A 27701-nucleotide genomic window follows, 5' to 3' on the forward strand; every position below is an offset into this window, starting at 1 on the left:
TGAAAGGAAGACAGCGAGAGACAGACAGATTGGGGGAAAACCAGAGGAGAGTAGATATCAGACTTCAACACTGCCAAAGTGAATTTACACAGTTTTCTACTGGCCAGAGCAGGCACACATTATTTACCCGACCACGTTTACTTTCAGTTTTTTTTCATAGGGAGATGGAGGGAGCGATAGACTGCAAGTGACAGGGTTAAAAAAAGAGAGAGAGAGAGACAGAGGGGGGGTGTCCAAGCTCGAGGTCCAAAGATGGAGGCAGATTTTTCAGGTGGCATTGTGCTGGGACAGCCGGAAGAGACATGGCAAAGAGAGCCCCCACAGGGAGCCGTATCAATCAAAATGACTTACAGCACAGACGAAGCACGTATCGTGCCAGCTGTAGCCCAAGGCCTCCAGGAACCGATCCCCGGCATCAATCTTAAAGTCACAGCCGTGGCATTTGGTGCCAAACATCTTCTCATAGTCTGCAGAGACAAAAAGGTGATGGGAGGAGAGGTGAGCAGCAGAGATTACCGTCGGAATAACAAAATAAAAAAATAAAAAAACTCAAAACCAGCTTTTATCATCCTCGAGAATCAGGTCAAGCGTTCTCCGTGGCCTCCGCAATCACCATATGTAAACATTACTTAACCTTTATAGGATGTTCTGGAGCACAGAGTGTGAAATAGGTTTCCACCTCTTTCATCTTTTAAAGAACTGGAGGCTTTTTCCACTTAAAGAGGAGTAATACACACACACCACACACACACCACACACACACACAAACTCAAGGACTTGAATGACAGCAATAAAGATGGATGAAGCTGTTTTGAAGCCAAACGTTCGCCCATCTCCTCATCGGGCATTTTGATACTTGATGCCGTTCATGTTTTTTGTCCACACAAGTGTACATTAGCGCCTTTCCAGGGTGTGGGGGGAGAGATTAGGATGAGGGGAAATTGCTCCAGATACTTAACTGGATTTGCCAGTCTCTTTCATCACAGCGACTCTGGAGGAAAGTGTCAGGTTATAACGCGGCTTCTCAAGAGCGAGTGGGAGAGAGCTGCTCTATCCGTGAAAGATGCTGAGGCAGCGCAATGTTTATCAGAGCTAAAGGCATTATTCAGAGTATGAGTACTCAGGTTCTGGCTTTGTCTCTGATAAAGCAGCGATCCACGTCAGAGTCTCAGCAATGAGAGAGATACATGCTGCCCCGCTAAATCATTTACAGCATAATAGAAGAGCATACACCATTCATAAAGTCCAATAGAGGAATGTATGAAGTAAACTGGAGTTAAATAGATTACAGCAGATGAAAACATCACATTTTATGATTGACTGTGGTACGCGGCGAGAGATTCATGATGCAGTCCCGTGCAGAACCCCACAGCAATAATACAACAATGCAATGTTTTACAAATGGCTTGATAAAAAAATATGACTCAAGCAAAACTGGTGAGGAGGGGGGACACCATGCAGAGAGTTTTTTTTTATTAATCTTTTTTTCAAAAGAAACAACTTTATCACAAAATGCACTCGGCAAGACCTCTAAATCACTCGCTGGGCTCCATTTTTTTCTGTTTTTGCACCACAGCTTCTGTTATGTACCCGCGAACATTAAACTGCACTCCGCTGTGGTGGGAAAGTTTTCCATGTTTCCTCAAAATGAGTCCAACCATGATGACCCAGTGCTGATTTCTGATAAACATGCCAGGCTCGATCTGTGTGTAAAGTTAGGAGGTCTTAACAAGAGTTTGGATGTTCTCAGTTGACATTAGAACTAATCAGTTCACACACTGACCCCTAGGACATGCCTTTTCTTTCGCCTGTGTTTCGTATTCTCTGCTAAGTCATTACCTTCAAATACTGCTTTTTAATTCAGGATCAGAGTTCAATTTTCGATTAAAAGTCGGGTCTCTGTGGGTGTCACCATCTGTTCAGCCGAGGTGGCTACAGCTGCTGTTATTTTTCTTCATTTCTTCTTCGAGAAATCACATTAATATGACGTCTGCCTTTGTTTCCAGCAGAGGATTTTTCACCATAAAGATGTCTTTGTCTCTTTTATGAAACCTCAATAATGTGTGTCAGGAGACGTTGTATTATTAAGTATGAATATGAGAGAGAGAGAGTCACACTAAACCACTGAAAGATAATATAAAATCCTGTTACAATATCCTGATGTCCTTACATTAATTATTATAACGAGCATTATGTTTATTATTATAGACACGTGATGGGAACAATTCTCAGGTGGTGAGTGTGTTTGGAAAAAACGACAATAAGCATCAGATTCATGTAAAGCAGTGGAGGAAATACATTAACATATTTATCTATTCAAAATTAAAATTTTTAGAAGCACGTCTCAGCCTGTGCGTCAGACCGCAGATGGTCTTGCTGGTATTGTTATCGTGAGTAGAATGAAAGTAGCAGATTTGGATGCAAATAATGTATGTGCAGTTTTTCACCTTTCTCACAGTAGGGTTCGCCCTCCTCCATGTAAAAGGCCTGGTTCCTGATGGGAGTCTTGCAGGCCGCACACTTGAAACACTGAACGTGGTAGGTCATCTTCAGGGCGTGCATGATTTCCTGATAACGGGAGAAAGGATTAGAAATTTAATTTGAGCTTCAGCTCGGTGTTGCTGGAGTACGAGGGAGGCTACGTCCATGTATTATTGTACAGAGAAGTGTGTAAAATGCCTCTCCTGGTTAAAACTCCCTCCGTGTTTGTTGTTTGTGATTTTACTTCATGCAGCAGTGCTGCTCTTACCCCCGTGATCTTCTTTTTGCACTTGGCGCAGTTTGGAGCGTATCGGTTATCGTGGCACTTGGTACAGTAGACAGACCCTCTCTCCTCGAAGAAGCCTCCTTCATCCAGGACCGCCTTACACTGTGAACACGTAAACTCCTCCGGGTGCCAAGAACGTCCCAGCGCCACCAGGTACCGACCTCTGGAAAACACAAACACACACACACACTTTAACAGATCACAGAACTGTACACATCAGAGGCATTATTAAAAGCTGCTACATAATTTTCCACTTTAAAACAAGGACAGCTCCCTCGGTGAAATGCGAACAAAACACTGGAGACGTGTTTTTTTTTTAGTTCAGCTAGACACTTTGTACTGAAAACAGCTCTTTTGTCTGCTTGCAATAGTGACCAGAATATGAAGTAAGTGTGTAAAATGTGACATTATTTCATAATAATAGTCAGCATAATGCTCGATGGTGCTGATAACAATATGTCTCCAAATTGTGTCAATTATGCTGAGTGCAGACTTTCAGTGTATCTGAAGTGTAATTTCTCCTAACAGTGCGCTCTCACCTTATGATTTTGTTGCAGGCCCCACATAGCGGGGTCCTCCCGCTGTCCTCGGGTGCCTGCTGCGCTGCCTGCAGGATGGAGCTGCGGTTCTGCATAGGCGTCGGTTCGACCAGCTGCTGGTGCTGGGTCACGATCGTGCTGGTCTTGTCTGGGCGAAAACGGTCGGCGAAATTAGGGTCGGTGACCCACGGCGGTCGAACGGAAGGACCTGATCTGCCTGCTGCTGCAGCTGCAGTCTTGGAGCCTGAGCCAAAACACCCCATCCCAAAAAGAAAGTACAAAAAAAAGACAGGGTGATTTGTTTTGGAATTACACTGCTGAGAAAAACTTGGCTGTGACTTTGAATAATTTCACAGCGGGAGGAGAATGCTTTAATGTAATATAGATGCTCCCGCCAGATGTATGTTGTGACAGTTTTCCATGTCACATTGTTGTTGCTGATGTTCATGTATTGACACTTAATAAGAATCTATTAGCACAACCTCTACTGGATGCTGCTGGGGGTTCTTTTTACGCATCAGCAGGAGCAGAAACTCACCATCTGGTTTATCTGCTGCCTGGGCCTTGGCAGGTGAGGGAGTTGGCTCAAGGCTGTGGGGAGAAAATGACTAATTAGAAAAGGTATACACACACACACATACACACACACACACGCCACTCAGTAACCATGGTTACTACTCAATAACAACGTGTTTGGAATATCAGCAGCCATTGCTGTCTCTGTTACGTTGTGCCATAGATTAACCTCTGTCTGAACGATTAAAAGCATCGCAGTCATTAATATTAATCAGTATCAACAGGCAGGATTGGTTTCTCACCTGTTGTGGCAAGACAAGCTGCGTTCGTGTCCAAGATTCATGTGAACGTTACAGAAAATACACTGTAATAGAATTTATATTGATTTCCAGACCATTTTTGCATGATAGAAGAAAGCCTTTGCAAGACAAAAATCAATTATGACATTCAAATGATCAATGCAGAACCGCAGTGTGCGTTGAGGAAGGTTGTTACAGCTCTGCGTTAAGAAGGTTTAGGAGCCAATGACGACTCTAATGAGAGCAATAAGACCCGGATTGATGGATGTCACTCATAGGTAAAGTTAGAGACTTAAGACACATTTTGATATCAGACCGGGATGCAGAGGAGTTTCCCTTCAAGCCTGCATGTGCAGAAGTGTTGAAATAAAGAGTTGTTTCCACATTTTCAAAGTTGTGTTACCCGCAGCAAGCGTCACTATATTCAGAAAATCTTCAAACCATGACTGAGACGGAAAAACAACTTCTAAGCCAAGACAGTGAGCTCTGGAGATGTCTTATCTTGGGAAAAAAAATATATCACCGCCTCAGGCATCTATTGTGTTTACATCATCAACTGTGGAATCTACAATACACTAATGGAAGATGATGAAAACGCTTCTCATTTGCAAAGAGTGAAATGTGAAATTAATTACCCCACAACTGCCTTGTTCTATAGCCTCGCCTGTATCAGGTTAAGTCTGCCTATCAATTATACTCCTTATGTAGGCAAACAACTAAACATAAGACGTTGCAGTGGCGGGAGAAGTTACAGACTTACAGCTGGGGGCGATCAAGCAAGACGAGGAATAAAAACAGTCTGCTATTTTTCACCAGACTCTACTGAATAATAAGACGGCATTAAATCCCATTGCAATAGCAAGAAGAAGGCTTGCAGGGCTGGTGTCAGGAGAAGTTAAATCTTTCTAAATTAAAAGAAGATAAAACCCCCACACCTTTTTTTTTTTAAGAAACTACAGCAAAACAGAGTAAAAAAAGAGGCAAGCAGTCTGGTTAAAAAGCATCTCTGGTGGTTGGGGTCAAACAAAGGACAGAATGAACCTGTTTCACCCTGTTTGACATACAGACTCTGGGTCAGCCACCCTCCAGCCCACACATTGGTATGAATGCCCTCTGGGACCACACCTTAACAACTCACAGAAAAAAAAAAAAAACAGCCTGGTAAATTACAGCAGCACCGGCTACACTCCTTTGCCTTGCTGCCCTACATGACAACAGGCCAGTGGCACCCGACTTCTGACACACCTCTGAGAGGTTTGTTTGGCTGTACCTCGCTCTGGTGAAGGTTGCAGGTGCAAATTGGAGTACATCCTCTACAGCGGCTTATTCCCCCCTGGAGCAGCCTGGATCATGTTTTCTTGACATTTTCACTGCTTTCAACATCCTCCTCCCCCATCTGCTCAGAGAGAGGCTCAGTGTGATGCAGGTGTACAATTCCTGCATCACACTGTGTGGAGACAGGAGGGAGCTTTTTTTTTCTTTTTTTTTTTTGCCTTCGATGTAGAGTTTTGGACATGCACCCCATACGAACGTTTCCTTGACATTTCCCGTTCATGCACTGCACCTCGGATTTTAGATTTATTTATTTTTTTGGCTTCCTCTCCTGCGGGATGCATCCACCTGAGCACCGGGGGAAAGTAGAGGGGTTTGTAGGCAGCTCAACATCCGGCAGAGAAAAGGAGCAGGTTTTGATTTTACACGAAGCGAGGAGCCACTGACATATGTCACCCTCCACAGCGAGGAGGTAAAAGTGTTGCAGCTCTGCAGGAACCTGAATGTGACAACTGACAAAATGTCAAACAATGGTGGCACAGCACACACCGAGAGGCACTGCTGTTCTGTTAATGTATGCAACAAGGTCTTTTAGTCATTCATGAAGCCTTATTATTCACAATTTTGCAAATAAAGTATCAAGACTATATTTTTTTTTTTGTTAAAAGTAGCATTTTTTTCATTTTCCAAACCAGCTATTTCACATTTATGGTTTCCTGTTACTATCCTTTTATAATGCATGTACGTGATGAGGCTTGGATACATTTAATGAGTTTGATAATCGTATATATATATTTGATAATTAAATGATGATTGGTAGCATTACAGAAGACAAAAGCCTCATTTAATTTCCATTTTCAGTTTTATTTATGTCATATCTTCAAAAATAGTGACGACTATCTACTTTCCTGCTGCTACAAAATGAATAATTTCTTCAAACTATGTCAGGCAGAGAACTTCTCATTCACATGTTTCTATCACAAACTATTAGGCAATATCGCCTTGTGACTAGCAACCATCCCACATTCTTCTCCAGGCCACCTGAAGGCAAAAGTACATTCTGTACTTTGTCCACCGACACATTCAGACTGCCTAACCATCAAAACATCTTATTTATTTTCTCTGCGATTAAGGGCAATGTACTGCAGCAATTACTTGGCTGAACTTGAGATATGATAATGTAGGTCTTTATTAGGTTTTAAATACTCTTGGATGTTTTATTTCAGCACAACAGACTACAGGCTGCACCTCTGCGCCATGATTGTGTATTGCATTATGCCCGACTGCACAACAATTTTCTCTCTGAGGCAATAAAAGTAAACTTGAACCCTGATCAGACGGCGCACCATTAATTCAGAGCTGCATAAACACGGAAGGAATCCCTGCTTCTACATAATCATTTGTGTTCAGTACACCAGGTGAGTCAGGACTTGTTGTGGCTTAGCTCAACAAGAGGAGAGAGGCAAGAGAAGAAGAAAAAAAACAGTTGGTTAGCAAAGAGATGTGTCCTTTTAAGTTTGGATACTTCAATAAACAAGAAGGAAAGAAACACAGAAAGAAAGGACAGAGAAGCCAGAGTTGCTTTTTTTCCAGATATTTTATATTTTTGATGACAGCAGAAAAAAACAAAAGTACAGATTTATCTTCCTTTTCTTTGTTAATGGTTGGAGAAGCCTACGAGATGTGGGGGTGGATCAGAAATGAAAACTCTAAAAAGGATGAAGAACTCAATAAATGGAAACAGGTAGAGGGACAGAAAGAGAGAGAGAGAGAGACAGATCAAAGGAGTGTCTGAACTTCACAATCAGAAGATTAAGGAACAGAAAGGTGCTTCCCACTGCGGAGACCCCCCTTCCCCCTTCCCCACCAGTTTACTCCAAGTAACACAGTGTGAAATGGAAAATAGGGCTACAGACACAGTGGTCTACAGTGTTGTCAACAATCATCAAGTCAGAAATTCAGAGGGAGATCTTACACTTAGGCTCAGTATGCAAGGTTCCACTTTGGGCTTTGTCATCTAGGCTATGTTTCTTCTATTTTTGGTTTGCTTTTTCTTTTTTTCTTTTTTTTAAATCCCCAAACTTCTTTTTCACCCCATCTGTATCCGAAAAAGGTGAAATTTGTTAACTGCCATTGGACGGTCGGCTATCTTCGTCGTCTTTGTCACGTAGTCATTGCGGTGTGGCTATCGCTAGCGGGTTCTTGCTGTGCTCTGCATCCCCATGGCGTCTAGGATGTCGCTCAGGATTTGATATTGAGGGCGCGAGCAGACCTGTCGTGATGCCAATCCCTCAGACGGGCATAGCGGGGACTCTGAATCTCAGTGAGGAACTTTTCCCTGATGGCAAGCAACAGAGATATGAAACAGAGATAGGAAGGAAGGAAATAGATTCAAGGGGAGGGAACAAATAAAAAATAAAAAGAGCAAGAAAGTGGAGTAAAGTGCACAAAAAGGCAGTAGCAGTTTGAAAAAGGTGGAAGTTTAAACTGAACTTTTAAAGGAATAGTCTGTCATTCTGGGAGATTATTTGCTTTCTTGTCAAGGAGATTGTCTGTCATTCTGGGAGATTATTTGCTTTCTTGTCAAGGAGATTGACTCTTAAATTTGTTAAACATGAAGCTGCAGCCGGCAGCTTAGTGCAAAAGACTGGAAGCAGGAAAAAACATCTAGCCTGGCTAAGGAAACCAACACCTCTAAAGCTCACTGTTTAACATGCACACATTGTGGTTTCAAGGGGGGATATTTGCGGTACTATGCCTCCGCTAGTTGCCTGGCAACCTCATGGCGATGACAAGGCTCCAAGAGGTTAATGCGCGTGGCTGAGAAAGAGTCACGTGCAGATAGTTTGCTTTTGTTACTTTTGGACAGAGCCGGCCTGGCTGTTTCCAGTCTTCCAGTCTTATGCTAAGCTGACCAGCTGGTGGCCTCTTAGTGAGTTAAAACATGAGAACTGTGTATCCCACATCAAGAAAGCAAATAGGCATATTTCTCTAGGAGTTTGAGCTATTATTTAAAAGCCAAATTACCACATGAAGCAGATTTGTGTTCTAATAGTATTTTCAAATCACACCACACATGCCAGAGTTAAAAAGCAGCAAAGATGGTTCATCGAGGTTCATCAAAATATGATAAATAATAATAAATCGTCGCACTGAAGCTGTCCACACACAAATGCACAAACGCAATCACTTGTGACCGAGGAGGCACACATGTTCAAAATCACACTCTGTTTTTTTTACCTGGACCTCTTCAAGAGTTCATCATCTGGGTCCTGCACTGAGAGATCCAGGAGAGACACACATCAGCACGCCTTACTGATAAACACGGTGACACACACACACACACCTACTGTTTTACAGACAAACAGTCCAACAGCTGATCACATACCAACTCAAACACGATAAGAAACAGTAAACATTATGTTAAATGGTGGTGTTCCTGCACAGCCTCTGTTATAATAGACAACATGAGGGCGTGCAGTTGATTTGTCAGACTGGTTACAGTCGTGACAGAATAGGTGTCAGCCTCCTGACAGTTGAGTCCCCTCTCCACAGCTGAAAAATGGACACCCCCGTTTATCCAGCTTTCCTGTGTCACTCTGCTGTCCCCGTCACTATGATCCGATCACATAAGATCGACCGCTCAGGCTGAGACCTCCACCTACACTTCATCTTGTCTACCAAGCCAAAACCCACCCCCCCGCCTTCAAACCCAACACTCCCTGCTGTCTCACTCTACTACTTGAGCATGCCGGGCCTGGACCCCGACTTACTGAAGTCGGTGCCTGTGAGCTGGGCAAGGATGCGGAAGGAGCGGGACTGGGTGGTGCCAGTGCGGGGCTGCCAGTCCTCGGTGTCCTGGATCAGCCTCTTCTTGCTGCGGTCGTTGGGAATAAAACAGGGCAGGTTCTCCACCCTGAGGCCGTGCCTGCACACACACACACAACACACACCCAGCAGCAGCGCACGGCAACTACAGGTTAACACAACCCCAACGAGAGACTACTCACACACACACACACAGCGACCCAGCTAATCAGGTGACCTTGAAAATAGAGGACATCCTGAACAGATCATGCATTACTTCAGAATACCTCAGCATCGCGGCCATGCAATAAGTGAGCTAATGGATACCCATTACTGAGATTTCTCATGGGTACACTGTAGACGCTCATAAATGGACATTACCACATTAAGGATCGTATTTATAACTGTCATTAGAGTCAGTGGGAGAAAAGCTGTCAGACTAGAGCACCTGGAAACATTTTACTGCATGTTAAAGCTTTTAATTTGATAAACAACTCAAGAAGCAGCGCAAACAAGTCACTGCAGGTCAACTGTGGAATGCATTCATCAAAAAGCAAATGGAGGATGAAAGTGTTTTTAATGAACTGTCTTTGTCTGTTCTGCAAACTTGAATCTAACCAAAAGCACCAGCTCCTTCTCTCTTTTCATATCTAGCCCGGTCATGCCAACCTAATAAGCTGACAAACCAGCCTGCATGCAGCTGCCCCTTACTTGGACTGTTGGTACAGATCATCATAGAAAGTTGTTTCACCCCTGTAGAATAGACCAAAGATCAAATGAAGATGAATTGTACGAACAGAGGAGAGACAGAAGGAAAGAGGAGAACTCAATAAGAAATAAGAGAAACGTATCCGACATGAAGAACGAGACGGAAAAGGGTTCAGTTGACCTGGTAAATGACTAGGAATTCATTTCATGGATTGCAATAAAGCCAACATGGGGACCCCCATAAAAAGTTGCAAGATAAATCTGAGGGTTGTGAGATTAACAGGCTCGGAAAGCAGAAAAAAATAGTTTTGATGAAGTAAATTTTGTTTATTTTTTTAGACTTTGCTCTCATATTTCATATTTCATATTTTATTCATATATTCTCATATTTTATGTTAGAAAATAAATAACAAAAATCAAAAAACAAATAAGTAAAATGGTCACAACAAGCTGACACAATCAACCTTTGAGGGGCTGCAAGTATGAGATAAAAAGGTTTGGAACCACTGTAATAAGATTATGGAATAACTGAGTGTAAATGACAATTTTAAAAAGGCAAACAAACAAACAATATTTTGTAGTAAACAGTAAATTAAAATAGAAACATACTAACTTTTCAATAGTTTCCATCTGCGGCGTTTAAAGAAAAAAGTAGAAACAGAAAATGAGAGAAAGTCAGAGTTCAACAGAAGGAAAACCAGAACATGATCCAATGTGACATGACAGATGTTGTATAAAAACACATAACAATAACAAAAATCTAAAATAGTGCAGGATGCAGAAACCATGCAAGAAGTAGCAGGAGACGTGCTGTTATTGTCGACTGGCTCTTGTGAGAGAAAGACAGCATTGTTTGTCTGTCAAATCATCTATTGTTACCCTGACCCAAAATGACTCAGACCATTTGGCACAAACCCTTTCGCTCAACGCTCGTCTGTTCCGTGTGCACAAATGCTTTCAGATTTATGTAACCGGCTGGAGCATTTGCCAAAAAAACAAAAACATAAAAAACCATTGCCTAATTTGCCATCACAGTTAATTTATCTTGTGCTCCGATATCCCATAAACAACAATAAATGCCACAGCAGTGACACATCATGATGTCAGAGTACGCTCTGCACAAACAACAGCCCGCAACACGACGGACCCAAACACATTAGACATATGCTGTTTGCATCGAACCGTTTGCTGTCTGGAGAAATCCAACAATGTCTTCATCAAAAAGTGGGTTGACAGTTATAATTAAGCTCTAGTCTTCTTAAAGATGGCCTGAGGAAAACGTCCCAGATGTCTGCAGAGAAACTTCACCGCCATGTGAGCCCTCTTTAGAGTAAGCAAGGCTTCTTAAATAATCCAGCACCACGGCAGTAAAAGCTGTGCGAGAACGCAGCACGATTTATGAGCGAGGCTAAATACAGCAACAGACCACATCTCACCAATGGCTGCAGTCAGGCCACTATCATGACCCAAATTACAGGAACCAGACCAGCCAGGGCTCGTAGACCATTTCATGCCATACTGCCACTTCCAGGATCATTTAAAATGTGTTTTTGATCCGTTCCTGGAATCTTTGTAAAATCTGAAAACTGAACGGTTAAATAAAAACTGGAGGGTAGTGACGTTTATTTAATTATAGCAGCGAGAGATCAGTCATGGGAACGTTAACTTCATTTTAATACACAACTGAGATGAAAGCAGCTTTGTAACCAAGTTATTGGGGTTTCTTTTTAGTAATTTAGAAGCTGAAATGGAAAAAACTCAAGAGACAAAAATTTTAGTTGAGGGTCTTAGAGCCAGTAAGATTCTACACTTGCTGCAATAAAATGCATTTCATTCATAAATGTTGTTGTTTAAAAAGAGTAAAAAATCATGCACTATGATCAAGACTCCTGTTTTGCTACCCTGACAAACAGATAACTGGCTTTACGGCCCTGTAATTTCTGCAGTGCGGTTACTGCGGAGACGATCATAGAATCTGTTTTAAAAAATATGAGAGGAAGTTTCTAGTGACATCACCGCTGAATTTAAATTATTTTTAAGCATAACGTGAACAGAGATATGCAATTAAATGTATTATTGGAGGTATGACGTGTGATGCAGTGATGTTCTGCCGAGAGAAACCAAAGCGACGAAGCGAGCACAACTTCTAAAAGCAAGATTCAGTCCACAGTTTAGTGCAATGTAAGTTCCCCAAGTATTTTCATGGACTTTAAAATCCATTCTTCCATTACTTTCCGGCATACTGACTTGACTGACTGATTTTTACTTGTGTGTTACAGCTCAGTCACAGTCAATAACCCATCTGTCGAAAAGAGAAAATCAGTTTGCTTTGCAACAAATGATTCCTTTGTGTGTTGTATTTTGCATTTTGTGTAAACTTGCTTTTCAGCATTTTAGAGTTTAGTATCTCTCTCTCTAAAAACACATACTCACACATACGGTGAGGATGACAGAAACAAAAAGAGCAAGATGAGAAAAAAATCCATAAATATAAAAATAAATCAGAATTTCTGCAGCGTCCAGAAAAAAGCAAAGTGCAGCCAAACCCCCCAAAAATAAAACTGATGTTACAGTTCCATAAAAGTGTGACTCATTATTGATATGTCCTTCACTAATCTCTCTAAGCTGTTTCTGCCTTCCAATAAATTCCACCGTGGAGATCTTCCAGCTGGAGGAGGCCGACTTGAATTGTCAGCTAAACATTTCCTGCAATGCTAACAAAGTGTTTGCTTTCATCCGTGTGATGAAGGTCGACAGGATTGTTTGGGTCTGTTTTGACAAAAGGCTGACAACCTCCTCCATTTCCCCCTAAATTATTCTGCAGCCAGCGTCCATCATGACACAATCTATAATGGCATCTTATTACTGCTGGCGTGTTCAGCAATAGCACAAGTTGATACAAAAGTCATCGTACTCTTGCGATCGGTTTTGTTGAATTATTGACAGACAGTGTAGTAATTAAGTTAATCTCAGCAGTGTGTCAGCATACATTTGTAACGTTGATCTCTTGTGGACGCTTTCTTAAAATATGTGACATAAGTTTGGCGAGAGGCTGGAGTAAATCCTTAAAATGATGCGGTTTGGAAAAATCCTCAGGGAGTTATTTTAAAACCAGAATAATGAGATGTCAGAATTACCATTAAACCACATTAGTCACATTGTGGTTCCGAAGGTAATAAGTGTTTATTTATCCACCTACCCATTCTGTGGCTGCTGCATGCTGGCACGGCCCTGTGAGAGCGGAGTGTTAAGTTTAGGTGAGTAGGCCACGGGTTTAATAGCAGGTCCTGAGTTGGCGCTACCACCACCTGCTGTAAATGGCCTCGCCATCTTGTTAATTGTTGTGCTGGGGGCAAAGGAGTACTTTGGTACTGAAGCCGGAGCAAGTGAATCCTACGAGGGTGTGGAAAAAAAAAAGACAGACAATGCAGCACAGTGCACAACATGCGGTTAGACATTTCTTTTTTGGCACACAGTAAAAGTTTCTTGAAGCTGTTGCACAATCCCAAGCTTTATCCTAAGAAAGCCTCCAGTGAGGCCCAATATTTGCTCATAGAAAATGATTACTCCAGCTCTGTCAAAGCCTGTCGGCTTTTCTCTGCACACGGAAGAAGTGCTTAAGAAGTGTGAACACAGCCATTTTATTTGTGTTGGCAGTCTGCCACGCACTGGCCAAAGTAATCTGCTACTGCTGGTAAAATGAAAAAGCTCAAAGTGAGGAATTGTCATATTTGACTGACGTATCTCACTAATGAGATTTCTCACTGAGCATTATGCATGAACTTCAAAAGGAACACCTGCTAAAAATGGAACATTGACTTTGTGAACGCTTTACGTTCCCGCTGCTTCCCTGAAAGCGTGCGGCACAAAGCAGTTTGGTGACACCACTGTACCGCTCAAACTGTAATCAGTTGGGCGCGTAGCTCTCAAGTGGTTTGACAGTGAAACTAAACGCATCAGTGTTACTCTGCTATCAGGGATTGTGCAAGGCATCAGAAAACTAAACCGCAAACCAAAAGCAATATTCACAACACTCCATCCAGCAAACAAGTCATTTAGCGACTCACTGATGCTTTGCTAATGCACAGTGCATGAACTCTGTGAGGGCTCGACAGGTGACTCAGGTGAATCCAATGAATTTAAACACAAAGTGACATAACACACTAGCTGAGGCTAATGAAAGGGAAGTTTCACATCCAATCAATGTCACTGTACTCCAGTAGCGGACCATGCCAAAAGCATCAAAGTGTTCACACAGACGTGAGGGCAATGTTTCAGGCAAATGTAGACTTACCTTCTGGTCTCCGCCTGCTTTGAAAGCTCTGTGAAAAGAAAAGACAAAGACAGTTATGAGTACACACTTAATAAACTCACCAAATGTTAACAGATATTTCTAAATCGTAACAATCTGTAGTGTTTCAGTCAGAGAAAATGTTTGTATGACTAATATTGTAATACTATTCCTGAGACAAAACCATACAATGGTGTTTTTGCACGTATTCATTATGTATTCTGTTACATTTAATATATAATAAGACTGATAAACATTTTACTCAATGCAAAATATCAACCTCATGTTGCACAAAAGCTACCAGCTGTGTGGCTTACACAGTTATAAGTTTTTACATCATGGAGGTTTGGCCATTTTTCTCTGTTGGTTAGGACAGCATACTACTCGCATGCATAATTGCTCATAAAGGGAGTTGAAGAACTAAAAGAAAGAGAGTGGTCTCAAACCAATGAACTAAGAAGACGCCCTGCAATCTCTACCATTGGACTCAAGTTGTTTACAGCTGACAGTTTGGTTATAACGTCTGTTTTCTATATCTAAACAAGTGGTTTAGATAATTGGGGTAAACTGGATTTTGGACATTTACTCGTTATGCTCCATAGACTCCACTGTAATGCTGTCTCAAGGAAAGTCTCCTCACACCACACATCTCAACAATTAAGCTCCTCAGCCGAGATGCTACGAGCAGTAGAGAAAAAGAAGCAGGTCATAAAAACACTCAAGTTTCCTCATCGTGGCATTATACATGCCAAAAAACCTCACTGTACTTCTTGAACTGTCTTCAGATTCACCCACCCAGCTAAGAATACTGCAAGTGCCACAGAGCTGTACACTTCTTAACTCTAATCCCAGGATTCACATTACTGCGGCGCCTTTGCTGACTGGAGCAACACAGCAGACGGTTCATTAAAATTTCTTTACACATTGAACATGGAGGCACTCGGCTTTACATGGCTGCTGGCTCCTAAAATAGTCAACATAAACCATTACTATCCGCTGACCAGTGTTTGCATGCTACACAAAGCTCTGCAGACATTGTTTCAGCCTGCAGTCACACACACACACACAAAACAATGGACGGCGCTTCCTGTGACTATGAGAAAAGAAGTGCTCGCGTTATTGCCTGCAGACAGAACAACGTTAAAGACAGGATGACGGCAGGGCTGTATAGATACAGAGAGAGGAGCGAAGTGAAGGCATGCTGACATGTCTGTGCGTGTCGCACTTCTGGGAAGACGAAACCAAAGTGACGTTCACAGCACTCCAGCTCGCCGTAACCCACAATTTGATGAGTCACATTTTTAAAAAACAGGGATATATAAGGAATGTGTGTGACAGCTGCTGGGTACTGTATTTATTCTGGCACACTTATGTGAACAAAATGTGGAGATGATTAAGTCACCACTTCACGGAATAAGTGAATTTGCTTGGACCATGTTTGACCCATGCTGAAACTGAATATGCACCCTCTGAGATCATTTCCTGTCTAATTTCATGGGTCACTTATTATAGCTGAGGCATGTTTGGCTTTCAATCAGATGTTAGATAAAGTAAAAAAAATAAATTAAAAATCTCCCATGACAGTGTAATTAACTTTACACACATCACTGATATACTCCAACCACAACACTGTAGGCCAGTCACTGACAGTAAGCACTGGACCTGGTTTGTCCCTGTAGATGCAACATGAACTCCTTCCTTTGAAGCCCAAAATCTATTGCCCATATTTTTTTTATTCAACTCCCTATAAAAAGGCTCGGGATGAAGCCTAAACCTTTCCATAAAAGAAAGACAGGAGATGATCATTGGTGTTGAATAAAATGAGGCCCTAAACCAAACAATAGACCACATCTATCACTGCGCGGCTGTCCTCCTCTCTTGACATAAAGAGAAACCGTGGATGGCAGCCAAGGTACGAATAAATAAAACTGACAATAGTTCCTCTCCGAGAAGTGTTTCAGGAAAACAATATTTGCTTGTCTGACGATATAATAACAATGCGAGAACGCCTAAGAGAAGATGAAGGGACGAGACTGGGGATTCATGGGAAGATAGCCATGGGTAAATGTGAAATATTTACAAAAGCTGAACTCCACAAGGAGAAATAAAAAGGGAGGCAAACCGCAGAATGAAGGAAAAGTATTGGCAATGTTAAGTAAACATACCGGCTTATTGCAGGCCTATCAAACCGCTTGCTATGAGATAAAGATGGAAGAAGAGATCCATTCTTTCATAAAACAGACTTAGGACTTTTAAAGTGCACAGCAACAGTATTTCACAGCCACAGGCAGAAAAAAAAAGCCTCAAAACACTGGATGGGATAAAACATAGACCTAAAGGGAAATAACTGTAGCAAACTGTAAGACAGGGCCCCCCCACAGGGGCACATCTGGCTTATGTATGACCCTCATCCATCCCTCTGCAAAGAGCATGACGTCGCCTTTCTTGATCTCACCAGAGAGGCCAACAAGATGCTCACTGTGTCTTTTCTTATTTGTCTTTCCTTTTCCCATCTCACTCTGAAACTCAAAGCCACGGGTCTCTCCCTCCCTCTCTCTCCCTCACACTCCTTTTAAGGCATTCAGTAGGTCGAAATGTGTCGTGTCAAATCTTTCTGCAGGAAAAAAAAAAATACATGCAACATCAGCAATGTGTCTTGTTGGTTGTATGGAAAACAGGAACTGCAGCTCTTTGCTAGTTAAGACTCTGATCTTTTATAATGTCACCTTGGCTCCTTCCCCACCTCAGAAATCTGCCTTTGATCCCCCCTCAAGTTGAACATTCCCTGTACTCTGCTCCACCTCCACCCACCCGTCATCTGCCCTCTGTTGTTTTCCTCCCTCTCTTCTACTGTCTTATAGCTTTTTATGCCTTATTATTGATGCCAGTCACACCATTATCTGTTGCTTTGGAGATGCATCTAGCTATTCATTTCATTACAGATTAACATGGCAATTATTTATTTGATTAATCATTTTCGCTTCACAAATTTCATGTCCTCATAATTTTCTACATTTCCCAAGGTTGTGTCTTGTGCCAAAACTCAAAGATATTCAGTTTTCTATCATCTATGACAAAGAAAAAGCATTGAATCCTCACATATGAGAACCAGCTAGTCTTTGGCAAGGACACATAAGCTGGTAGGGGTCACACTGGATTTAGTGATCTGTGCAGAGACATCTGTGCCTTATGAATGCCAGAGGAGCTGGGCATATGTTGAACAATATGTAGCAAATATCCACCATGATCTCTGAAATCTGAAACTGTTTATGTTCTGCTTGTTTTCTTGCAGAAACGGTATTAGTTTATGTTCTGGATGTTTTTCTTCTGGAAAGTCATAAATGACCCACGGCTGTTCTGACTCTCTACAAACTTTTTTGTCAGAGTCTCTTGGCAGGCAACAACAAAATGAACTACATGTGAAAATAGCTGTGTTACAGCTGTGATCACAACCACTTTACTTATGACTATCACAAAATCAAAATGAGTCCCATGACGGCAGCAAGGCTTAACTACTTAACACGTCTGCACCTTCTTATTTTCTGAAGGTTTTAGGAGTCCTAAATGGTCCCATCCATCTTTTTTTTTTTGGGAGGGAAGTCTTTTTCTTATAATTACGCTCCTGATGAAACACTTTGGCTTGTACTCTGCAGAGAGATAATTCATCAGTCAGGAATTTCTGGCAGGCGTTACGTGAGCAGGTATCAGCGCTGCCTGTATGAAGGTTATCCCGTGCTAATTAAAAAAACTCGAGCAAAATTAAAGACATTGATTTTCCTGGCTCACATTTAACAAACAAAGTGCTTTAATCGGAAGACAGAGTTTCTCTCATTTCATTACAAAGCGGAGGCATAATGTAAGTTACCCGTGTCTCCTCTGAAAATGATTTCTTTCAACCAAACAAAGGCCAGTGTACTACTCCTGTTTTTTTTTTCTTTTTAAGGATGATAAGGACAAATTATTACTGTAATAATTCAGAAAGCATGTACATCCATTCCATTCGTGTTACTTTAATAAACAAACTACAATCCTGGGAGTGTTTGCTTTGCACATGGTGGTTCAGACTCATGGCCACTGTGTTGCAGCTATTTAAATCCATCATGTTGCTGTAACACTACCTAAGAGCCAAGTGCCATCATATTTTGCAGGAGTTGATATTCAGGGGTTGATATGTGCACCTGTTTTATGAATGTGGTTGCAACTGCACAATGCATTCAATGCGTTTGGCAGTTTGTTTTAACTAGGCCGTGCCAGGAAAACAGCATGGAATAAATAGAAAAACCTAAAAATAGACCACCTACGCCTGGTACCAATTCTGTGAAGGAATTTGTAGAAGGAGTAATAAAACCGCAGTTTGCAAAAACATCTGTGTAAGTGAAACTGGGCACACCTTTACAAAAAAAAGAAAAGAAAAAAGATACAGGTTAGACCTGGAAAATAGTTTTTCTCCAAGGTCTGACAGTGCAGGATTGATGAGCCTTACCATAAGGTCGTATTATCTGTACAAAAACCTAGTTAGTTCTTTTTTGGCTCATGAAAAATTTCAGATTTTTTTTCCCCCTTTTTAAATATCCTGCTAACTACTGTAATAGATTGAACATCTTGACAGAAATAATTACTTTTTGACTGAATTTACTATTGGGACTGTGACTTATGAGTAAAATAAAATCCTAGGCCAAGTCAGCTAAAATGAATTTAAGCCAGAGCAGGAAATTAAATAATGGAATGTTGTGTGACGATAACCAATGTGTTTTGCAACTATCTGTCATATGGAGGCAAATTTCAAGGACATTAAGGTATTTTATCTCTCCAAAGGATGAGGGAGGATATGCGTTTTGTGGTGATTTATGCGGCTGTGTTTGACCGAGATAAAAATGGAGGGTGAGTGATCATGTAGTGCTTTGTTGCATCATGCTCTGCCAGATGACTTACTTGCTGAGGGTGAGGGTGAGGGAGTCTGTTGCCGCTCTGATCTTGTTTTGTGCCTCCACATGGGTCATGTCCTCTGCATTAGCGTCATCGATGGACACCACCCAGTCTCCTACCCCGACACCAGCCTGAGCTGCCTTCCCGCCCGGGGTCAGCTAGAGAAAAGAAAACAAAGGAACAGAAAGCAGACAGGAGTTAGAGGTGCGTGAAGACAGGAGATGACAGTTATGTGGAAGAAAACATGTACTGAGGAGCAGATTAGGGGCACCAGGGGCTCGACTTAATACTGCAATATTTATATTCGTCTTGTTCTTGTCAGGATAGTATGAAATAATCACAATGTACATTTTTTTTAAACTGTTGCCTCCATTTCACTGTTATTTTGTCATCCTAATCAGCAGGCCAGCTCTCAAAAAGAAAAACATTTTCAAGAACTCTAAACATACTTAAAATGTCATTTTCTATCAGCAGTTCAAAGCAAAACACAGGAAATCTAAACACACAAAAAGTCATGTTCGGTTTTGCTGTGAGGTCTGTTAACAACACTTAATGATCAACTCAGGGAGTCTGTGTGTCTGCGTCTGACAAGCCAGTCGAGATATTTCACTCAACACTATCGGGACCAGAAATTATAGGTCATCATGATGTCATCAGTCATCAGCATGTGATTTACTGCAGATGTGACTATGAAAGTCGGTGAAAGAAACACTTGAAAGCTGCAGACAGCAACCATATGTTACAAATAGCTGCATCATTTACTGGAACCAACCCTACTTTTTTCTCATCCACACAGGTAAGTCATTGGCCCGTTTCACTGACAAAAGAATGACATCATCCTCTCGGGGCTGTCACACAGACTGCAGACATATTGAGTCACAGCAAAGAGCTGGAGTCTGGTTACAAACAGGAAGAACCTGTCATAGTCCATATAGGTTTTAATGGTTTTCTACATGAACACAGACTATACTGGATAGGAGACATGGCACAGATGCCAAATCGTGTTTAGCAAGAGCTTAGTCAGCTCGCCCATGCGGCTTAAAGAAACTCAAGACTTGTGTCAAATTCTCAGATAACTGGAGTACAAAGTGTTCGGCATCAGATAAGTGAGCAAGTGTCAGGATTTCTGGCAAAAAAAAACCCTATTAGGATTACTCTCTGATGTCATGGATCCCTGCAAATGTTAGCTCATCAAAAGCTCAGAGGACTCAGCGGTTCAATCAATAGCTTTCTGCCATGTTCAGCTAAGCTATCACACTTGCCGCTTTGATTCTGCACATTAAACATAAACATTCGCGAGTGAGCTGGGAGGTAATACGCTCGACGAAGTGATGACAGCACAGGCTGCAAAAAAAAAAAAAAAAAAAGAGGTACTCTGCACCCCACGAAGACAACGGAGTTAAAGCCGGCCTCGAATCAAAACATGGCAAACTTAAAAATAGCGAGAAACGCATTCCTCAGAGGCAATCCAAGCTACGGTTATTTTACAGCCAAGTTCAAACATCACTTTAATTGCCTTTGATTTGCACTCACTGGAAGCAATTAGAGGGGTTAAGAAAGAAATGATTTCTATAGTTTAGAAAGAACTTAAAAGTTTTAACAGCTTACATTGGGGAAAACAAGTATGACAAGAACTCAAGTGACATATTCTGAAAAGGGGCACAGGCTGGCATAAAGCCACCACAGAGGGCCACAGTCGCCTTTTTTTTTTTTTTTTTTTTACTGCTGTACTGACAGTAAAACTTGCAACAACATATCCCATGAGCATTAGCCAAAGAAGCGCTGTCAAAGCCTCAAGGAAGCTCTAGTAACTTAATTAATTTAATTAAAAAGAAGACGTTAAAAGTGTCTCTTGCCAGTAGGCACAGAAAACCCTGTCACTTTCATAATAATAATAATTAAAAAAACTCTTTATGAGAATTACATCTAGTAATGAGGGCTATTGCAAGATAACCCTGAAGAGGGCGTGGCTTTGGGTCCATGGAAGGAGTCAAAGTTGTTCTATTTTTGATGTTTTTAAAAATACAGGTGAATAATTAACAGAAAAACTCTGACTAAATGAAGGACACGAATCTTACAGAGAGCGCAGAGGGTCTTTGAATGAGCTGATGAATATGAAAACGATGAAAATGATTTGGTATGCTGTCACCGGATCTCAACCCAACTAAACACCTATACTGTAATAGACGGCGCTCCAACACCACCATCATCAAAACCATAAAAGAGTGGCATTCATACAAAAAAAAGGAGCGGTGAAGCTGTTGTGGCACCTTATTCAGATATTTATGTTCAGTTTGTCTGCGTGTACTATAAAATTACAAACTGTTATCAAAGATTTGACCTACATGGCCGACCTTTGAACGTAAGATGAGATAATAAGAAAAATAGCAGAATATATGAAGCCGTAAAGATTGGAGATTGTATATGTACATGCATGTGTGTGTCTGAGTGAGTTGAGTTACTGATGGACACAGACACCTGTGCTCCTGGCTCAGGTTCAGAGTGCAGCTGCTCCCTTACTTGAGAAGGCAGCAGTTAAAGTTGCTGTGCTCAGACCTTTGGTTGGTAGGGGGTGGTCGGAAACCCAACACCCCCCCCCAGCAGTTTGTCAATATGGCGACGGACAGTGGAAAACATTTTTCCCTGGATGCAACACATCGCACTGTACTATACTTCACGACAACTTCAGACATGATGTTGTAGTCATGACAACATCGTGTAGCAGGGATACCACATAGATGTTTTTTTTTATATATATATATTCCTCTGACAAACGCAGTAAACGACAAGCATGCACGATTTTGTGCAAATATGATTGTAACTCACTTTGCATTCATGGCATGACGCGTGTGCAACTGAAGATATTCACAAACCACGGGGTTAGCCTGTCAGTTAGTTGCCTGTTTCAAGGTTTTTTGGCAGAGCCCAGCAGCAGAGCTGTTTTGGTATGCTATCGAATTTCAGAGCATTAGCCAGCCTTTCAAAATGCAATGTCTTCGATTCACTTTTGAAGCGCTTTCCTTGACTGACCCTACAGGTGAGTCAAGGGCTCGTACTAACTCTAGGGCTGGCTACTCGTGTTTTTTGGTCAAACCAATAATGCTCTGAAGTTTATCTACAGCTGTGGATATATTGGCCATGTAACTCTGCACCAGCTCACTTTTATTCTTTCCACGGCTATTTGGGGGCCGCGAGACAGTCTGTCCTTACATCACTCACACGGCACAGCTGATGCAAAGCCATAAATATCCCTCTGAGAAATGGAAAACCAAACCTGCAAGTATGTGGTCCCCCCGCCCCAACCATAATGACTGCAGTGGAACACCTAGCACTAACTCACCTTAAAACACTGCTGCACCGATCACAACATAAGGCATTCACGTCCAACTAGCCACCCAAGAAATGCCCCCTGCGGACAATCTATCAGTGAGCACTGAATTATTAATCCACCTCTCTAACGTGGCCTCATTTTCCACGTGTTTGTGTGCGAGAAAGAGTGAGTGTTTAAGAGTATACAAGTGATAAAGCAACAGATGGTACAAGGCAGACAGAGAAACAGGAACATAAAACCTGATGACACATCCAGCTGTGACGGTGTAGAGACATTCACAAATCTCCCCTCTCACTTATTGACATCATCTATGATTTCCCCCGAAACGTTTGATTTCAGCACTGTGGCATGTGTTTGTCGATAGAAACCAGGTGGTGCTCAGGAGGCTCGGTTATGGTATCATAATGTTTACGGTATAAGATCTGAGGCAGATATATGGACGAACTCCTCAGACGAGTTGTAGTGCTGCCCTGGACTGGAGCAGACTCAACTGAAGGAGCTATGAAAGCGTAACAACAACATCTTGCTTCCTACATTTTATGCCTTTCCTGTTCAAACAGGATGTCTGGGCCGACGGGCCAAGGGAGGGAGAGAGAGATAATTTTACATAAGTAGATCTCCCGTCTTCAAGGTCACAGAGGTCTGGAGCAATTTAAGAAAAAAAGTTGGCACAAAGGCTGGTTAAAAAAGGGTAGAGGAGGCTGTTTCTGGAGGCAAGATCAAACTACTCAAATGACTGCCTCAAGATTTTCAGAGGTCAGCTTTCATCAAAAGGAGACGCTGGTGTGGTGAGGGCCGACTGGAAGTTTAAACCATGTTTGACCCATTCATATGAGACGGCAATCAGGTGGTAACCCTTTAGTGAGACAACACACTCAACAACTGTAGTCCAAGAAACACTGCAAGGCCACCTTAGAATGACATGACATGACCACTGCAGAAAGCTCAGTTTTTGGGTCTGGTCAAAAAAAAAAAAGAAAAGAGGAACAGCTCAGTTTACTAGTCATGGTTAGTGTTACTCATTTGTGAAATTTGTTTATGTCTTCTGTCGTTTTGGTGGAGCTGTGAGAGGTCTGATGAAATAACCAAGATAAAGTCATTGCACCACGTTATGAGAGTGTTTCTGGAGCTCAAACTTTATGGAACTGCTGGAGTACTCGTTTAAATGCCAATAACATTATATTTCCAGCCCTGATAGAAATATAATCCAACCTGTGTTCATGCCAGGCTGGAAGAAGGGTCAAGAAGCCAAGTATACTGACACATGTACAGCTAGGGTCACGAACTAATGACTATTTCCATCATTGATTGATCTGTCAATCATTTTGTCAATTACTTGATTAGTTGTTTGGTCCATAAAATGATGAAAAATATTAATCCCTGTTTCGCAAATGTCAATGTTTTCCCAAAGATATCCCGTTTATTGTAACATAGACTAAAGAAACTAGAAACTATTCACATATGATAAGCTAGAATGAGAGAATGTCTTAAAATCTGATTGTTAGAATAGTTGGCAATTCATTTAATAGTTGACAACTGGGTAATTGATTCATCGGCTAATGGTTGCAACTCTACAGCTAAACCCTTTGAAGGGGGTATCATGACGATTCAGTTAAATTGAGAGTCATTAATTTGTGTTTGTCTTTGTTTTTCCCTAATGGGGCAGTGAAAGGTCAAGAGAACTCTGTACTGATTTCAGTGGTTAGAGGTTTTCACATAACTACTAATACAAGAAAACTCAGAGCTTGACTAAAAGTTGCGTACACATTTTTTCAGATGATAAATGGGTGTGTACATGTTATGCTAAGGTCAAAAAGTTATTTTTCCCCTTTCACAGTGGCTTAACTGTTTGTCTTGGCATGGTCTACTTTCCTCTGATCTCACTGTCAAAGTATTCCTGCGAGATTGGGGGAGTCAATCATATGCATGAGAAAAGTGAGTGTGGAAGACATATTAGACACAGAAAGGAGACAAGAGGATTGTCTGTTGGCAGCGACAGGGTGGATACGAGAAAAAATCCCAGGAATGCTGAGAAAGCATAGCTTTCCAGGCTCACAGACAGGAGGAGGAAGGAAACAAGAGCATGCTCAGAGCATAGAAACCTATATACCGACTCACACACACACACACACACACACACAAGACCCAGACGCACAACTTTCTAAATCAATAAAGATCATCAGAACCTCCATTTAGCATGTAACAAATACAAATGATTGAATATAAAATTGATGATGATGCCACAATCTGCTACAGTGCAACCAGACTTCAATAAATCCTCCCCAACTCTAATTGTCCTCTAATCTATACAAAAATCACTTCAACACATTTATCTTTCAGGAGTTATCACTTCAATCTCTCTCCCTTAAAACATATTACTGAGTCTTTTGTCCTGTCACTCCAACTGTTCTTCATTGTGTAATCGTTTTTCACTGACTGTCTGGGCTGAGATACTTATCTCATCAGCTACAAGTCAGTAAAGAAAGACCACCCACTAAATTCATCCAACGTAAGCCAACTGAGCGCGGGCCTGACTTTTTCTTCCTGTTACTAAGGGATACTGTATATCTTTGAGATTTTATGTCTCCTTGTTGGGTTGTTTTCATCCTCTGCGACTGTGTGATTCACTGTCCGGTCTTTTTATGACGATCGTGAGGAAAGCCAAAGAGAGAAAATCTGTCACGTCTTTATAACTCCTGTACCACAAAAGGTTTTAACCACTGACCAGTCATTCCAACCTTAGCAGTGCTGGGTTACACAAAGCTTCTTAGATTAACCTGGGTCTAATAAAATGTTTGGAGAGACATGTGGGAAACTGGTTTAGGTTACGATAGAGAAAATATGCCTCATATTTCCAGGAAGAAAAATACTCAGCATGCGTAATGTACCTGGATTGCAGAAAAACTGGCCTCCTATGCTGATTAATAAAAATAATTCAACTACAATTACAGGCACACCCACTGACATTCATCTTTACAGGACACCTTTCCCCGTCTAGACTGAACTATCCCACCCTCTTTTGTTTTCGGGCCGTTCGTCAAATAAGGTTATTGCATGTGTTTTGTCTTTTATGGCTAGAAGAAAATGTCTCTTGTCATGAATCCAAGAGGAACATTGTGTTTCTAACTGCGTTGCCTTCCAGAGAACAGAGCAGATACTAGACATGTACTGACAAAGCTGGTGATAGCTGCTGCCCTCACCACAGGATTACATCAGTTTAACACACACACACACACACACACCTCAATGGCCTATTACAACACACTGTGAGAACTCTATAGGCCATACTAAGCAAAACAACATAAAAGATTGTGTAATTTGTTTGCAGCTTTTTATCTTAATGTTATAACCGTGACTTTTTGTCGACTACAAAGAAACCATGAAGTGAAAGTGTTGAGGTTAACCTTGTGAGGCTAAGGCCTGACCCATATCCCATAATTACCTATTAACTGGTAATTATCTCTAAAGTGGGAAACGGCAAATTCGGAACAGTAGTGCTGATTTAATGAATGTAAATCCAACATTTATAGATCAGTCCAGCCTTTAAGGTGGCAATATAACAACGTCAATGGGGGGAACAAGTGCATGATAGAAAGTGTGTGCAATAGCTGGCAGCAATGTTGGAATGATTTTATGTGTGCGCATGCGTGTGTGGCTGTGTATTTGTCAGGCAAAGCAGCTACCACTGCACTGCACTTATAAGGCCTGGAAAGTTGTTGCTGCTCTCTTCAAAAGCGACTGTAGTTTATAGAGTATTTGAAAATTCACCCTGTGACAAAACAGTGACCTAACTTGGAGAATTACAGACAAAAAGCAGCATGCCCTTGTGACCAATTAATGCTTTTAATGCAGAGGCAGTGGATGTTAGGACGGCCTGGATAGGGGTTGGTATATGCCATAAAAAATGTGAGTGATATAAAAAATGAACACAGCCTGTGGAGACCAAGACTTCTGAACACCAACAGAATCTTGTCACAGTTTTATAGGGAAGTTTGGGGGAATGTAAATAACTTTACAGGATGATCCAAATGTTTAAGAACAGTCCAAAGACCTCACGATCACAGACGAAGGGAATTAAAAAAAGCAGACTCCAGTGACAGACAATTTCTTACCCTTGACACGGTGAGGGGCATGCTGAAGTCCTTGCCACCCTGCAGCCTGAAGCCCCAAGGCGCTGGGCCGCTGAGGGTTACCGAGTACACGTTCATAGCCTTGGGGGAGAAAAAGGAAACAGTATCTTAATTAGTGAGGAAGCCCAGAAAAGGTTTTGAGGCCACACATCCTTTTCAGCTTCATTCGAGCAGCCTAGCTGCTTGCTGTATCCTACACAAACACAAACACACACACACACGCGTTCCATATATAAACTTAAGCATATATCGGGTATAGGGTAGTGAATCTCTGTCCTGTTTTAAGAATAACCATTGTTACCATAATTCATTAAGTGTGTCTTTTGGTAGAAATAATCAATTTAACTATTTTGAATTAGGCTATTTGCATAAACTTCGAAGACGATAAAATACCAGAGCTGCCGCTGGGACGCATTGTCCCTACATTAATCATCACATGATCTAATAGGTTGCTATCCCTTGTGTCATAATCAGAGAAGGGTATTCATATAGAGGCCCAATTCAGAGTGTAATAAAGTATAATGCAATGCAAATGAGGAACACAGAAAAACATTCAACAGTCAAAAACACTGGCCCACCACATACAAAACTACCTTAACTTTTTAATAATAACGGCTGTGAAATCATAAAAACAGTATGAAGCAGCTTCACCAGAGCTGGTTACTGACCCTGGCTGGCAAGTCACCAAATAACCAGGTAATTTTAAGAACCAAATGCAACTTGAGACGAAGGGCAATATCCCTTGCTCTTAGTTGCGACTTACAGCTGGACCATTGACCTCTGTACCTGCACCCTAACTCAGCTCCAGCTCCTCCTCCTCCTCCTCCTCCTCCTCTTCCTCTTCTTCTACCCTGCCAGGTGTCATTGCACTTTGTGATCCACAGCCTAACTGCCCCACAGTGCCACAACGCCAAACCTACCTTGTCCTCAAGGGCCGGCCAATAGCCCAAACCGGTGAGAGAGCTAGAGAGTCAGTAAGCTGGAGCAAGCAGATTCTCTCTCTCTCTCCGTTGGCAACAAACCCTACCCCCCGACACTGTCTGTGACACAGGCGAGCCCTCGCCTCTCCTCACTCCTCAGAGGCTATATAAGGAATGTAAAACTACACCAAACTA

The 27701-nt window shown here is 41.7% G+C and overlaps 1 protein-coding gene across 2 annotated transcripts in view; it reads right to left on the reverse strand.

Annotated features, from left to right (window-relative positions):
* The window catches only part of pdlim7 (PDZ and LIM domain 7), a 30207-nt gene that overhangs the window by 1121 nt on the left and 1385 nt on the right, over nucleotides 1-27701 (reverse strand). Inside the window, exons 1-10 of one of the 2 annotated variants that reach the window (XM_010744730.3) lie at nucleotides 27507-27660; nucleotides 26569-26667; nucleotides 19132-19283; nucleotides 14203-14230; nucleotides 13108-13301; nucleotides 3845-3897; nucleotides 3307-3550; nucleotides 2750-2930; nucleotides 2448-2568; nucleotides 352-467 (exon numbers count right to left, since the gene is read on the reverse strand). In XM_010744730.3, the coding sequence (XP_010743032.2) occupies nucleotides 352-467; nucleotides 2448-2568; nucleotides 2750-2930; nucleotides 3307-3550; nucleotides 3845-3897; nucleotides 13108-13301; nucleotides 14203-14230; nucleotides 19132-19283; nucleotides 26569-26664 (1185 nt within the window). In that variant the 5' untranslated portion in view covers nucleotides 26665-26667; nucleotides 27507-27660. Of the gene's footprint in view, nucleotides 1-351; nucleotides 468-2447; nucleotides 2569-2749; nucleotides 2931-3306; nucleotides 3551-3844; nucleotides 3898-13107; nucleotides 13302-14202; nucleotides 14231-19131; nucleotides 19284-26568; nucleotides 26668-27506; nucleotides 27661-27701 lie in introns of those variants that run through there. The other variant, XM_010744729.3, reaches the window with a different exon arrangement.

The sequence above is a fragment of the Larimichthys crocea genome, chromosome I, assembly GCF_000972845.2.
Source record: "Larimichthys crocea isolate SSNF chromosome I, L_crocea_2.0, whole genome shotgun sequence".
In the NCBI taxonomy this organism is placed as follows: Eukaryota; Metazoa; Chordata; class Actinopteri; family Sciaenidae; genus Larimichthys; species Larimichthys crocea.